Source organism: Necator americanus, chromosome IV (genome assembly GCF_031761385.1).
Source record: "Necator americanus strain Aroian chromosome IV, whole genome shotgun sequence".
NCBI lineage: Eukaryota > Metazoa > Nematoda > Chromadorea > Rhabditida > Ancylostomatidae > Necator > Necator americanus.
The window spans coordinates 13,922,162-13,937,959 of record NC_087374.1 but is presented as its reverse complement, the minus strand read 5'-3'; the positions used below and the strand labels follow the sequence as shown (position 1 = coordinate 13,937,959).

General features: G+C 43.3%; 4 protein-coding genes across 5 annotated transcripts; 3 read left to right on the top strand and 1 right to left on the bottom strand.

Moving 5' to 3' along the window:
* Positions 1-1,873: 1,873 nt before the first annotated feature.
* RB195_001215 (uncharacterized protein) lies at positions 1,874-3,665 on the top strand (the record flags this gene model as incomplete). Its single annotated transcript, XM_013447418.2, has 4 exons — positions 1,874-2,011; positions 2,091-2,283; positions 2,353-2,529; positions 3,322-3,665. 4 exons carry the CDS (start codon positions 1,874-1,876, stop codon positions 3,663-3,665), a joined length of 852 nt encoding a protein of 283 aa, XP_013302872.1.
* A 3,390-nt stretch (positions 3,666-7,055) lies between these two features.
* Positions 7,056-10,346, bottom strand: RB195_001214 (uncharacterized protein; the record flags this gene model as incomplete). 2 transcript variants are annotated; one of them, XM_064197885.1, is made up of 16 exons in its annotated part: positions 7,056-7,177; positions 7,904-7,929; positions 7,987-8,003; positions 8,056-8,154; positions 8,208-8,308; positions 8,359-8,466; positions 8,528-8,603; positions 8,773-8,902; positions 8,964-9,084; positions 9,139-9,253; positions 9,324-9,428; positions 9,512-9,616; positions 9,672-9,806; positions 9,860-9,973; positions 10,028-10,147; positions 10,263-10,319. In XM_064197885.1, the coding sequence occupies 16 exons, from the start codon at positions 10,317-10,319 to the stop codon at positions 7,056-7,058; spliced, it is 1,551 nt and encodes a 516-aa protein (XP_064053766.1). The 2 variants fall into 2 exon arrangements, with proteins under 2 accessions (XP_064053766.1, XP_064053765.1); XM_064197884.1 differs by having other exon boundaries at positions 7,904-8,003; positions 10,263-10,346.
* A 3,900-nt stretch (positions 10,347-14,246) lies between these two features.
* Positions 14,247-14,840, top strand: RB195_001213 (uncharacterized protein; the record flags this gene model as incomplete). Its single annotated transcript, XM_064197883.1, has 1 exon — positions 14,247-14,840. One exon carries the CDS (start codon positions 14,247-14,249, stop codon positions 14,838-14,840), a length of 594 nt encoding a protein of 197 aa, XP_064053764.1.
* Positions 14,841-15,130: 290 nt separating this feature from the next.
* RB195_001212 (uncharacterized protein) lies at positions 15,131-15,796 on the top strand (the record flags this gene model as incomplete). The annotated part of the gene is made up of 1 exon (XM_064197882.1): positions 15,131-15,796. One exon carries the CDS (start codon positions 15,131-15,133, stop codon positions 15,794-15,796), a length of 666 nt encoding a protein of 221 aa, XP_064053763.1.
* Between the last annotated feature and the right edge of the window lie 2 nt (positions 15,797-15,798).

Genomic DNA, 15,798 nt, shown 5'->3' with positions numbered 1-15,798 from the left:
GCGGTATTGTGCAAGACTCACGCAATGATTTCCATTAGCTCGAATGGAAACATGCACACATATACATACTTCTGCTCAAGAGTTTATATGGAAGATAAGCTGAGAATAGTGTGCAAAGGAGGCTTCTTAACAAAATAATTGTACAGCAGATAAGAACAGTTACAGGAAAATGTTAGAGAAAAACATTTCTGTTATAGACGGGACAAAACGACACGAAGTTTGCTGCAACTGCGTAAGAAAGTGCCCTCGAAGCGATGCAGACAGCGGCTGCTATCGAGCCGGGACCCTCTTTTGTGCAATCGGATTGCCGAGATGAGCAACTGCATGTGCAGTTGCACCTGCTTCAGGTCATTTTTACCCAACGATATTCGTTCTTACACAAAAATGGACGCTGTATTGTGAATTCTGTATGTTTTCATTTAATCATTCATCAACGTGTACAGCTGAGGAAGAACGTACGCTTGATGAGCAAAGGTGTAATCGCAATAGTAGAACTGGAGCAGACAGGAAAGCAAGGCTAGGAGAGATACAACCGTACGAAGACCATGCCCAGGACAATAATCTCATTGTTGTTAATGAATGTAAACAGAAATGTCCTATTCAAATCATGAAATAGTTTTGTGGTACGTTACTCTACGATGAAATAAGGAAAAATAATGAGCCTATTGTGCTTAATGACTCAACTACAAAGTAAGTACTAGCGCACGACATTGACCTCACAAACCTATGTCTGCACTTTGTGTTTGTCTTTCTGACTGGTCCATGAGGAAACTGACTCCTCTGCAATTGTACGAATTCATCTCAGTCATGTAGACAATCAGCTGCGGAAATGTTCCTATCAGCAACAATTTCGATAACGTCTTCCAAAAAAACGGTGAGAGTAGCGAGAACATATGAATTATTTACTTCGACAGTCTGTGTTGTTTATAGGCGAACGGATTGACATTTTCTGTGCAACAAACGTCTCACATCGATTCTCTCTTATTTGCATTGCATTTGGGGCAAAGCGAATAAATAAAATGACTCACTAAATCCTATTAATGGATTAACAAGCTAGATCAATCCTAAAAATAAATCTACCAAGGCGCCGGTGCTCCCGGCAACTGTGAACTGACAAGTGATGTTAGCTAACATTTGAACAACAACTTTGGATGTCGGATAGTGTTTCGTGATTCTACGATTTTCTCATTTTCTTCAAAATCACTTCCTACCGTAACATCCGTTCGTTTAATTCTACCATCAGACCTACTGAACTGCTTTTTCAGTATTCTTTTTTCCGGTGTTCTGAATAATTGACTCCACATTCCGTAGAATGCATCAGGTGCTTGACCTAAGGAGGCTCTCACTTACACCTTCTGTTTACAACCATTGACCGAAGTTAGAGCTTAACGAAAATTAATCCTATGGCGAACCCAGGCAAAAAAAAAAAATCGGCCACCGCTTCTACCAAACACCTTAAAGTTATTGTCCTAAGAGTTTTCAGAGTTGTTACGTTGGATGAACTTATAAACTGCTTTGGGTGTTCCAGACGTTAGCATCAACACACTTAGCTTCCACTGCAGGAATTAGCACTAGCAACCAACACATCCCTTTAGGAGTGCAACTTCTATTCAAGACTTCCAGACACCTAACTATGCAACCCTATGACACTTTACTGTACAAACGCTATCAGTCTCTAGAAGTCAAAAGGAGCGACAAATAACTTTGTTTGCCAGCCATGTTTTGGCGTTCCAGCAGCGCGACCGCTGCTTCTCTTGGTAGCATAAAAGGGAGCACTTGCTACCATGATACTGTCGGTTCACCTTTTCTTTCGACTCCTTGCTGACACAATGTTGTAATTTACTATTAGAAATCAAAACATAGGCAGTTTTAGATGGAGAACCATCTCGCAAACTTCACCACCTGCGCAGGTTTGGTGGTAGTTGCAGTTTGCCTTCTATACGTGCCATACCTGTACAGCACAACTGACTCCATAACCAATGATTTGGCCGTCAGAATGGATCAATTTAGAGTTGGTCGCCTTGACTTTTCTTTTGTGAAGGTCCAAATCTTTAAGTTGAAGTATGGGTAATTAGGAGTTTTCTTTTAAGATCCGTAGCAATGAAATAACTGTGGCCCTTCGTGAACGTAGCAGTCGTTATGGCACTATTCGTCGCGAAAGGCAGGCACAAGGTGTATGCAGCTGCAGCGGGCAAAACCTGTGTCCTCCAGGTCCAGGAGGAGCTCCAGGAGCTCCTGGATTCCCCGGAGAACCTGGTAAACCAGGACCTAAAGGAGCACCAGGTAATTGAACTGTTGAACTCAAAACAATGTACAGGTTTAAAGAGGCCGACTACAACTAATCTTTTTAAGGTGTTCCTGGACTTCTACCACCACTACCGCAGCAAGATAACACAGGTAGTTGTAAGGTTTGCCCACCCGGACCTGTTGGTCCACCAGGACAGCCAGGACAACCAGGACCTCCAGGTGAAAAGGGTATGCCTGGAAATCCTGGATTCGACGGACCACCAGGAGAGAAGGGTCCTGGAGGTAAGACTGTTTTCAATTGTTCTCATAAAAAGAAATATACTAGAGAAAAAAGAGCTTAGAACAGTCCTTCTTAGATTCTTAGATACTAAGATGCTCTCCTCTTACTACAAAAAATTGCAGTTTCTTGAAACAATTACCATGCTGTTGTGAATACTATACAATGTACTATGGAAATGTGTTTTTTTCAAATTTCTGGAGCTTTTGACAAGATAATGATGGTAATTGAATTATCAGAGATGTTTTCATCCACAGCTATTAATTTAATTTAATTTAATTTCCCTCTTAACAAGAAAACTTTAGACCTGGGAAGGTCAGGTGCCTTTTTTCACTTTCGTCTCCTCAAACCTTCTAATTAAGGAGAATAGGAGGATAGACAACTCTCTAATTATTTTTCATAAACTTTGTCAAAGACGTTTTTCTGCACTGAAAATCAATGGATAGTTAAGAAATGGGAAAGAAATGGGCGATTAGAATGGATAAACATTTCGAAATGACCATGTTTTCGCGAGACGAAGATGGAGGTACCCATGATTTCTCATAGATTTAGCTTTAAGGGAAATAACTAAATAACTTATTACTTCTGTACATATTAATGTCGAAGGCAGCCCTCATTAAACAGTCTCGCTTCCATATTCGCTGGCACGCCACTGCACCTTTACTAAACAGGTTTCGCTAACTGTTGTCAACTGTGGTGAGAAGCAATTCCAATTCCTTCAACATCACAACATTCCCGTTTAGTCCCACTGAATCTGAACACTCCTTTTAATTCTTCTCTCATATCCCATGTTTTAGGTCTTCCCGGTGCACCTGGGAACCCAGGACCACCTGGAATTCCTGGACAACCCGGACAGCCTGGAAAGGACGGCGAAGAAGGTGGCACCGGGCCCGCTGGACCACCGGGACCTCCCGGAATGCCAGGAGGATCAGGAATCAATGGTGAGGCAGGAAGACCAGGATCTCCCGGACTACCCGGACCACCTGGTGAGAACGGGCCATCTGGCGAGAACGGAGCAGGTGGGCCACCTGGAACTCCCGGCAGCCCTGGACAACCTGGAGCTCCTGGACCCGACTCCTTGTACTGCCCCTGTCCGAGAAGATCTCGTGCAAAGGCACGAAAGGCTCGAGCAAAGCACTAAGAGATGGAATAAATGCTTCTTCTTTATTGTACACTGTAATTGAGACCAAATCTGATCTTAAAGAGAGAACGTTCAGTTTATTTTGGTTGAACGAGAAACTCCAGAAGTCTCATTTGCGGCAAACAACCTTTGCTAAGATAAACTATGGTCTGATCATGGCAAAAGATCGATAAAACAACAGCCAGAATATTTGCTCATTATGCTGGCCAGTTGCAGCACTACGTTTCGATCCAAAGAATATGGCTCCATTTTCTTATGAGTAAAAAGTGTTGTCCTTTGTCTTTAAATAAACTATGGTCAACAATAGTCAATAAACTATGGTGATCAACTAAATGCTCTCTCGTAAAAATGTCCCTCAACAGAATATTCCTCTTCCTAACCCCATCCTGAAGTTTTTCGGGAAAAATATGCTGGTCTGTGGTCTACCGGAGGTCACCCATCTACCAATATCTGATCACAACGTTGAGCAAAAGGAGCTTATTCGCAACAAATGCCCCAATACTAATTTTGAACACGAAGTTCTTAGTAGCAACTGAAAATTCCGCGAAAGAGTCAGTATAAAGAAATTTCAGTTGGACTGTTTAGTGGAAGAGTGAAACTGGAATGGGGCGCAGTTCCCAAGATCAGAACTTTATCGCATTCTAAACTCAGCTGGAGAGAATTCCTTTCTTTGACACACAAGTACTCAAAGTATGACTTATCTTGATAGAAAACTGAAGAAAAAAAGACTATCTATATTTACTAAGCAGTTTAATCGCAGCTGAGCCCTCTTCACTTCGTCATTTTTCGTGTTTTCCCTTCATTCTTCAAAAGACCTCAACATTTCCTTCAAACATGTTTATTTTGGCGGAGATGTTACTGCTCCGGCGCTTCTCCATCCAGTTTCCGTTGGCCGTTGTTTGTTCTCTAATCGTACAGAATGTGGTCATACGGTAAATTACAGGTGACTTTTTCAAGATCTTGGTAAGTAGCTGAGCTCGCACCAACACTCAAGAACACCGATATACTTTCATGGGAATCCTCACGAACGCACATGCGTACTAATTTCAGAAACCGCTTCAGCACTGAGCTCAGCTGAGTAAGGATGACATGAAAATGTTTCTCCTGGGCTTATTTGTTTCATTATTTATTTATTCACACACAGCGATGGCCCACCAAAAAGAGAAAGATGTATCTAACCAGGTTGAAAAAAAGGACAAATTATTGTTACTTTTCTTTAGGATAAAAACTGGTCTAGGACTTTTCTTAGCAAAGAAGCAGGTTGTTCTCCTCTTACAGAAAGTGGATGATCGTCTCTTGAGATCTACCTTTAATCTACTTAACAAGGTTTGCACGACCAACGTAGCCGAAGACGGGAAGAGTCAGGAAGGAGAAGAGGTTGGATTCATTGGGATATTCCTTTCCTATCCAAGCTAATTACTTATCAAATATCTCTAATAAGTGCTGGAGATTTTTTTTTTGTTTACAGCAGATGACTTTTTTCAAACAACATTCACGACTAGAAAATAAGATAATAAGCTAAAGCGCCAACAGGTAGTCGTGGATTAGCTTCGTGCAACAACTCTTTCCACCTAATGTGGAAATGACAATTTGGATAATTTTACAGTTCACTGTTTCGTGTTCGTCTATGCAACGTGGTAATTTTGTTGTGATAAAATGCGGCGATGTTAGCGAGTAACGTCCTTCTCCAGTTTGAGACAAAGGAAGACAAAAGGAGAATATTTGAGCAGAGTAGCATCAGTTATTCTTTGGATGCGATATCCTCTCCTCATCCTTCGGCTAAGTTCTCCGATATGATACCAGCATTGATTTTTCCGTGGAATTGATAGAAATTAATGAAGTAGCCGCAGTTGCCGAAACTTACATACTGCACATCGCTGAGCGTCTGCGACCGATCGCAGCGATTCTTCCAACTCACCTTTTTGAGCTTCGTGCATCTGTTGCTAGCAACAAAACAACAAAGTGTGTGTTATTCGTAGGAAAGGGTGCAGCACTCTTAGGTATCTGTTTGTAAAGTAAATTAAACAACATAGACATAGGAAGGCAGGCAGTTTTGCTCCCAGTAAGTGTCTGCTAGAAGATTCGTTAGAACATATAGGACTGAAACTAGTTTCAGAGAGATTTTTTTCTAAAAATAGCTTTTAGGGCTTATTTTCGATGTCAGATTCTTTCGAGTAGTAAGTGGATTCCGAAAAGTGGTTTACAACTACCAAAGTAGTGAAACGACATCTCCTACAAATTTAGAAATCAGATGGATCAAAGGCACCCTAGAGTTATTCGTACTACAGAGTGCAGCACTCTAAGGTATTTGTTCGTAAAGTGAATTAAACAGTTTATGCGAAAACAATAACGTTATAACGTTATTGTAAACTATGTTCACAACGATGTACTATTGACAACTGAAGATTTTCCCAAGGTTTCTCCAAAACGCTGGATTTAAAAGACATTTGATGAAGTTCTCTTTAAGAGTCTATTTGTTATTTTGGTATTTATTATTTGCTAATGCTTCTTATGTTCCAGAGAAGGTGACGGAACATAAAATTCAAATTTTCCAGAATGCTCATTTTTATGTTTCTCTTCGATAGATTTATCTATTTCATAAAGCAATGACTATCTCCACTTAACCAACAACGACTGGCATCTCGAGGAATCCCGAATTCATTGCTCACAACAGGTTTCCTTAGTGGTTTTTTTTTACTCTCTAGGGCAAAGACGTATAACCGGCTGATCGAGCCATTTCGGGTGCATCGTGGTGCAAGATGAACCGTTTATTACAGTGCACTTAGCAAAACAATTACTCGCATTTTCGGGAAGTTTCCTTGACCAATGGAGAGGTAGCAGTTGGTAACAGTTGTAATTTTAATTGCTATGATTAATTTGGGAGCAAGAAAAACTTTAACTTTAAAATTTACAGATGGACAGAAGAAGATTAGTGGTGGTTTTGAAGGAAAAGCGGTAAATTCACACACTGACAGTTTAGGTTACTAATTGAAGTCAGTCCTACTAATTGAAAACTGTGGTAAACCACATCCTAATGCTATGGTGTCTAAATGTTTGGAACTGATGTGAAGGACGAACGGTGACCACTGTGCAAAAAAACTACAAAGCACAATGGACTAAAAGAGATCGAAATTCAGTGCTCTAAGAATGACGAGGTGAAAAGCATAAGAGAATTCAACAGTGATCATTTGAAACAACTACCGACGGATGCTGCGTTAAAAGAACACAAGCTGTTGTTTTGGGTCAGCGGGACCCTGTTCTTTTTATGTGAGTTTATAGACTCCGACTAGCATAAACAGAGTTCATACTGCAGGAAATGGAGGGAAGAAAAGGGGACAGAATATAATGCACTGAAGTGCGTAGGTCATGCAGAAAACACACTACTGATAATTAGAGAGGGATATTTCCGTGTTTCTTCCGCGGGTTCGTCAGCTTCTTACTGTCAAGCCAGCTGAGGTCTTCACAGATTCTGCGACGTGTCGTGCGAGGTTCGATTATGTCATCGACAAACCCTGCAGTAGTTAAACTTACAGGTAGCAATCATTCTTTGCAATTTCATAGTTTCATGGTTAGTTTCATATTTCATAGTCATAATCACACTAATCGATCATAATCATAATCATAATCATTGACGATAAGCCGCAATGTACCCATCATGAGCGTCCAGTACAGTGCTCCAACTTTATGGGAGGGTTACAATTCCCTGGAGCCAGAAAAAGTGGAGGGCAGGAATTCAAAGAACAGCTCTAGAGGGGATTTCAGGTTAGCGGAAGAATCTAACACTCGTTGGTCCAGGAAATGCCTGAAGACCTCGAACAAGTGGTAGTCTGATGAACTGGGAAAAAGAATAGATGATCTGGGAAAAAGAATAGATGGAAGACCGTTCTCTAAACCAGCGCCTCGAACTGGAGGCGAGTAGACGAATCCTTCAAACACATCGGAAAATCAGGATCAGAAATCGAACCGAATCAAAAACAGTTCAATTTCTTCATTGGCCTCGAATCTGCTGTTGAGTCGTCCTCTAAGTCTCAGCCCCACAGTTTCTGTTTTCCTTTTCTTTTCTCTTTTTCTCTTTTCTTTTTATCTTTCTGTTCTAGAACTGTAACCTTCTTAGAGAGATGGAAAACTTGTGGTGGAATCCTTGGCTCATGATAGATTGTGTGATTAATAAAACATGAAATTGTAAAGGATGTGCGTGTACAGAAAAGTAGGTAGTAATAAAAAAAACTTATGCTCACCCCGAACAGCGGCGGGGAAAGGATTACTGAATAGGCGAATGTAAGATGCTTCATGCTTGCTTACGTCTTCTGAACCACGATACAGGATGGAAACAGCGCCCTAAGAAGAGATTGCTGGAAAATGAAAAACTTTAGCTTCAACTCAAATGCACCTTCGCTCCCATAACCGCAACCTCCGCGGTGGGCCACGCATAGTTGATGTCCCCTCGAAGATGTTTGGATGACATTACATCGTATGCTCCACCGTATGCCTAAAAATTCTTCAAAAATAGACAGTCAGAGAGAGTTCAAGTGGAACATTCACCTTCCTCGTGATAACAGTAATTTTAGGAACGGTTGCTTCAGCGTAAGCATACAGAAGCTTCGCTCCGTGACGGATAATACCACCATACTCCTGTGCGCTACCTAGAAATGGACAGATGGGAATGGTGTAGTTAGTCACGAATATTTTTTACCAGGCAGAAATCCGGGCACGTCAACAAGGGTGACAAGGGGAATGTTGAACGCATCACAAAACCGGACGAAACGGGCTCCCTTTACGGACGAGTTGATATCAAGACAGCCTAGAACGATTCCCTATCAGACTATTTTTGGCTTAGAAATCTTACTCGTGATTTTACAAACCGGCTGCAAATTTTGGATTGTTCCCTACGATTCCTACAGTGCGACCATCCATGCGAGCAAATCCCACTACAATGTTCTGCAAGTTCAAAAAACACATACAGCGGGAAATTTTAGCGCCAAACTTCAAAAAGAGCGAAAATATTACTATGGCTTTCAGAAACATTTGACAACTTCGTTAAATTAATCTACACGTCTCAAACAGAACTGAAGTGAAACCGCATCGTTGATGCTGCTTCTAAACTAACTTTGGCATAGTCTGGCATTATTTCGAAGAACCCTCCTTCGTCAACCAAAGCTCTGATCACGTCCTTCATGTTGTATGCAGCGGTACTTTCCAATGGGACCACTGAGTCAAGCGACAGAGCATCTCGATCCCTAGTGTTTGAATTGCGCCTCGTGGGCCACAAAGGTGCCAGAAAGAAGATACCTTTCTCACCATGGATCATCGCAAGCGCGAATAGGAGGGGGATCCCTGTTCGACAGCGGCAAATAATTCACCAATTCACGTATATTCAGCAGAGCATCGATGTCATCTTCGAAGGCGCCAGCGGCCACGCCTAGATGACTTTTGCGTCTACCTGATAATCATATCCTGTAAATATCACACTCACCAGACACCTCAGTGTGAGTCCTTGCTCCTCCAAGTTCTTCTTGAGTAATTTCTTCGTTTGTAACAGCCTTCACCACGTCAGGTCCAGTTATGAATAGATAGCTTGTGTCACGAACCTGATAAGCAAGGTATCGGCATCCATAGAGTCTCAGCTGAAAGAAGAGAACCCCCCAACCAGAAGCTCACCATAAATGTGAAATCAGTGAGAGCCGGAGAGTATACAGCACCTCCAGCACATGGTCCCATGATAAGGGAGATCTGCGGTATGACGCCAGATCCCATAACATTTGCCTGAAAGCAATATGCATAAACAAGATAAACATGCGCATGCGTAGTACACAAATACAACTAGAAGTAGAAAAAGAACTATGTACCTGGAAAATATCAGCATATCCAGCAAGAGACTCGACTCCTTCCTGGATGCGTGCGCCTCCCGAGTCGTTGAGGCCGATAACAGGTGCTCCGATAAGCATCGCTTCCTATACATTTTCAAGTTCAGTAAATGTGTCAACACTAGCTATGTTCTCTCCGCACCTTCATGATCTTGCAAATCTTCTTGGAGTGGATTGATGACAGAGAACCACCGAAAACCGTGAAATCCTGCGAAAACACGAACACACTGCGACCGCAGATATGTCCACGACCAGTTACGACAGAATCTCCAGGATACTGTAAAAAATTATTTCCAAAGTCTAGTCAGGGTTCCACTTAAAACCTCTTACCTTTTTTTTGTGCATGCCGAAATCGGTGCAAGTATGCTGAGCAAACATGTCATATTCACGGAATGTACCTTCGTCCAAAAGTATTCCGATCCGCTCACGTGCAGTCAGCTTTCCCTAAAGACACATCATCTGACTCAACTTATAAAACTCCACTGAAAAGAGACCAACTTTTTCATGCTGCTTCTCAGTTCTCCTCTTTCCCCCACCAAGAAGAGCTTTGGCGCGAGTATTCTTTATCTCTTCCGCCACCCTGAGAGTATGCTCTACCGAACTCTCCATTCGAACAACCTAAAACCTCACAAATCTGAATTCTGTTGAAAAAGGCCATCGATTTGTTCCGCACACAACAACATAGTTTATACACAACTTAGAGCTTCATTTGCTACTCAGAGGAAAATCTCACCTTCAGGGCTCCACTGAATTTCCTAAGTAGAGGATGAGCAAGCCTTGAGATGCTCATGTTCAAGTTACTGCAATAAGGTTCCATGTTGTGATATTGAATGTAATATTAATATTGACACATTAGACATCTCAGAATTCTTGTGGTGCCCCTTTCTTGCGTCCCGTGATAAATAAAATTTCCAATTTGGACATTCTATAAATTTGTGCCACTGAATCATTATTATTTTCTCCCCTAACGATTCTTTCCTCGCTGTTCTTTCAGGACTGAAAGCATTTATGAAACATCGCTGCTTTCTCGTTGAGTGTATCAATAGTATCGTCTATCGTGCTATATAATAACGGACTTAATCTGTCAGGTGCGTGTGTGTCTGTGTGTGTCTGTGTGTCTGTGTGTGAGGGAAAAGAAATTCCAGAATGCTACAAAACGGAGTGCGACGGGTCCCAAGACGGCAAATTAATGCGCCGACTCCACAAAGCTGTAGAGTGTGACGGGTCCTACGTGGTCGGAATGATTCGTCGAGGCCACAAATCTGTAAGAGTATGACGGGTCCGACGGCGGCGAAGTGGTGCTCAGTAGCTTTGTGTGCATGTCTCGAACGGTGAATGAGACTTTGCAACTGTTTCATAGCCGGTAGCACTGCCAGTGTTGCGTTTCACCTTTATGGCTTCTCAGCGTATCTATTTCTTTGCAGGTTTGCCTCAAGTTGGTAGCATGCTTTGTTCAGAAAGTGGAAACATCCAACACCCATCCAAACGGCTGCCTAAGTAGTAGCCAACGGTTTACATAATCTGATGTGGAACGTTATCTTTACCATTTCGATGATGTTGTTCACGTCTTGTCACACTAAAACTTCATTCTACGATAAATTCTGTTGGGCGAAATTGGGAAGAATACCCAGATTTCGAATAATGCTTTCAGATTGTCTATATTATATTAGGATCAAAGGAGTGTTTGAAATTGAAGTTTGAACATTCTCCAAATGTAAAAGCGACGCGTTTAGAAAGAAAACCATGAAATCTTTCACCTTTATTTAATCCAAAAAAGACGAAGAAAGCGTTTTTCGAATAACGCAAATCTAATTTCACAGAAAATGCCACTGCTATTAATTCTCATTGATCAGTGAGGAGAGCGAAGCGAAAGGCATAGAAAATATGAAGTCCGGCTTTATCTGGACGCTCACAATGGTATTTATAGAATATTCGAACTTGATTTTGCATGTTACTCTTTACTATTACTCTGTTACTCTTTCATTACTACAATAATTTGAAATCATACTTCGTTTTTCTCTTGGTTTTTATTGTGCTTTTCTTCACCACTCTCGCTGAGGTAACGCAACTCTTTTCAACACATCAATGACTCAAACAGTGTTATCTATCCTTTTCTTGAAACATAAACCTTGCATGAGGCAAGTTTGGGACCCAAGATGCATGGATAGATTCATGAGATTCCATAGATTCCATAGACTCATAAGAGCGTGGGATGCATCTTCAGACGAAATTGTAGCTCATCTATTTCTCGTATATTAATTGTGCTGCCTCTTCGCCTAAACCGAAGTTTAACTACAGACTAAGATAGCTATAACACGCCTTGGTAGTTACACTCATGTTGCATCTACGCCAATTATTTGATAGCGCTGAAGTGTAGTCTGTGTAGATTTCTCTTCACTGCTCAAGTGGCACTGCCCAAGTCTCCGATCCGTACATCATGATAGAATTGCGGATAGGTACACTTGCAGCTTGACTTCGTTGATTGGGACAGGTCGACCTCTGGCACTTCGTCAGCAAACTGGATGCTGAACTGGCCTTAGAGGAACTTGAGGATTTCGTTGAAGGTCCACTTCTTGCAGTTTGGATTCCTCAGAGGAGGAATTGCAGACCATAGGCTGCAGCTAGTTCAGGTACGAGGATAATAACATATTGTAACTTCGCGGTGCTAGAGGTGAATACAAATTACTGCATCGTCAGTGTAATCACGATCCACAAGGGCACGTCTCTAGTTTCCAATTTGAACAGTCTAGTACATTTGGGTGCTGTCCGAATCAACAATTGTTCTTCAGTCAACTGCTGTCTTTAATTAAACGTACTGACTTTCTTGGAATTTCATCGATGTGAAGGGAGTTCAAGAGGTGCTCTTGAGAAGAGTGGAAAAGGGCTTCGAAGTACAGGAAAGCACTGCGGAGACATCGGATACCGCTGCAACACGTCGATCACTCTTCTGGCAGTAAACACCTGGATCAGCCAGGTCGAAAACCAATTTATTCGATGCGAGTGGCTTCTTCGTAATATTTGATTAACCTATCCGGGATGATCCGTCCCAAAACCTTTAACATTAGACGATAAAGGGATAAAGGATAAAGTTTCTGGCGCTAATGAATCCGCTTGGGATGCACCCCCACGTTCACTTCAATTCAGAATTGTTTGACGTTTACGAACGTGCAACTGACTTATACAACGACTTGAGGTGGCTAGCCAATGTCTCAAGCCAGTGTTTTTATCCTCCCAGGCAAGTCTGGTACCAATTTATCGCCCCAGAGAGATGAAAGGCCTGGTGAGCACTATGGCAGATACGAACCTCCGATCGATCGTGCGGGAAGCGGAACCTCTAATCGCTACACTGCACACAGCCCACATTAGTTGGTTCAGTTACCCAAGTTAGAGAAAATGAGGGTAGTAAAGCAACAACAACATTAAACGATGTTCCTCGGTAATGCCTGTATTCCGTGCCGTCTGTATTAAGTTCTTGTAGAAAGCTACTATAATGACGTGTTTCCACGAGTCAGGTATCCTTTCGTCAGTCATTATTGAACGGATAATCTTTGCCAACTTACCACCGAAGAAAGAGATTTTTCCGTTAACTGTATCACAACTGGCAGATTTTTTATGCGGAACCTTTTGGATACAGACCACGGCCTGTGACTCAGTCAGCGATTCTTCGCTGACGGCGATGCATGTCATTGTTCAAAGTGCACAAGTTCAGGGATAAACGGCCACGTTGCCTTTTCAATAGCAATTCCGGTGGAAGTTTTGAGGTGGAGCGAACACCTACCGTCTTGCTACTATACTGGCTTAGGAGAGTATGGGTTTTTCTCGGGTACCTGTCCTCCCACATCTTTTGAAACTCCGCTTCTGCGTACTCTTCCATCGGCAATCGTAGCGCACCTTGACGACGTTAATCCGAACTCCTCCACTAGGTTGTTATAGTAATTCCTATTCCTAATTCCTTTGGGCACCTTCCTACTTCCCCTCATCACTAGCCACGCAATAGATGGTGTGTTGATGTTATGGGGATCTCTGATGGGTGTTTCATGCGAACGGTGCACGCACATGCAGATATCGCAGGGATATGACGCGGCTTCTCAGAGTTGCGAAACGAATCCTTATTGCTGAAGATTTGATGTTCTCCTTAGGCATTTGACCTATCAGGGTACGAGTTCTGGCGAGGTGCTGGTCGACAGCACTTTTTTGCAATATGTGGGAAGCCCAGAGACGCAGGTGGATTAAGGGCTTTCTATATGGACCTGGAGAAGTTCTACCGAGAAGATCATGCCTTCTACCAGGTCATAATTGGCGATTTCAACGCCAAAGTTGGCCAAAGAAGAACGCCGGAGGAATTTCACATCGGGACCCACGGCCTACAATGGAATGACCAGGGAGAGATGCTCTCCGAGTTCATCATGACGACTAAGACCATCCATGGGGACTCGCAAATCCAGAAGCCCTCCTCTCTACGCTGGACGTGGTAGTCACCCGGTGGAGGGCACCGTAATGAAATAGACCACAGCATCGTCAATAAAAGGTTCTGCCTGATGGACGTCGCTGTTGTACAAAAGCTCTATACGGGATCGGACCATCGCCTCCTCCGAGGAAAATTTTCCTTCACAAGGAGAGCAGAGAAAGCCGCCAAGTTCAGAGAGAGAGAAATCCTAGGACTATCATTAACTGGGATCTCTTCGCTACGTTAGCCAGCTGTTGAGAAGATTCCACAATGGACTACATCGACGAGGAATATGACCGGCTTGTTGAACACCTTCAGGACTGCACGAAGAAGGCTGAGAGTTTTAAAGCCACCAAGAGACGCCTGTCTCTTGAAACTCTTGAGCTGATACGCCAGCAGCAGCACGAGCCGCAGGGAACGAAGTTCTTCTACTCTGATCTCTTCGACAGCCATGTCCACTTGTCTCCTCACCATCTGAGGGAAGACGGACAAGTCATTCCAGAGGTTCTTCCATCCGAAATACGACATGCTATCATGTCGGTAAGGAATCGTACGGCACCCGGTCCCGACAGAATAAGACCAGAACACCTGAAGAACCTTCCGCCAGTACTCGTCAACACCCTGGCGAGGCTCTTTACACGTTATTTGTCAGAATGCAAGGTTCCTAAACAGTGGAAGACCAGCAAGACCGTGTTGTTATATAAAAAGGGAGATCCACATGACATCGGCAACTATCGTCCAATCTGCTTAATGTCCGTCATCTACAAGCTCTTTACAAGAGTGATCCTTAATAGGATTGAAAAAGTCTTGTATGAAGGACCCATGCGAGCAAGCAGGGTTTCGAAAAGGATTCAGCACGATTGACCACATTCACACTGTTTCGAAACTCATCGAGGTATCACGAGAGTACAAGATGCCGCTGTCTCACCTTCATCGACTTGCGGTCGTGGAGGCCTTGGACAACCAAGGCGTCCCTACTCAGTACATAAAGGTACTTCGAGAGTTGTACAGTAACTTCACGACCGGAATTTCGCCATTCTACAAGAATATTATCATTGACGTGAAGAGGGGGGATACGACAGCGTGATTCAATCTCACCCAATATATTCACAGCCACCCTCGAGAACGCAATGCGAAAGTTGGAATGAGACGACATGGGAGTGAAGGTCGACTGTCGGCAGCTACACCATTTGCACTTCGCTGATGACATCGCACTGATAACACCTAGCATCAGCCAAGCGGAACGAATGCTGACCGAATTCGACGAAGCATGTGGATGCATCGGTCTTCAGCTGAATCTACAAAAGACGATGTTCACGCGGAACGGATGGGTCTCGGATGCCCCATTCACGCTCAACGGAACGAACATATCCGAATGCACCAGCTACGTTTATCTGGGTCGGGAATTGAACATGATGAACGGCCTGACCCCCGAGCTGGGCAGGAGGAGACGAGCGGCCTGGGGAGCGTACAAGAGCATCGAGGATGTAGTGAAGAAGACCAGGAACACCCGGCTCCGTGCTCAGCTCTTCAACACCATCGTACTTCCTGCTTTGATCTATGCTTCGGAAACCTGGGCATTTCGCAAGCAGGAAGAAAACGCGGTGAGCGTCATTGAACGCGCAATTGAGAGAGTGGTGCTAGTAGAATCCCGTTTCACGCAAGTGAGGGACGGGATTCAAAGTTCTCTCCTACGTCAGCGATCGAAGATTAGAGACGCCGCCGCGTTTGCCAGGGAAAGTAAAATAAGGTGGGCCGGACACGTGATGCGACAACCGTTGGACCAGAGCCGTGAGCGACTGGGCTCCTCGCGATATTAAGC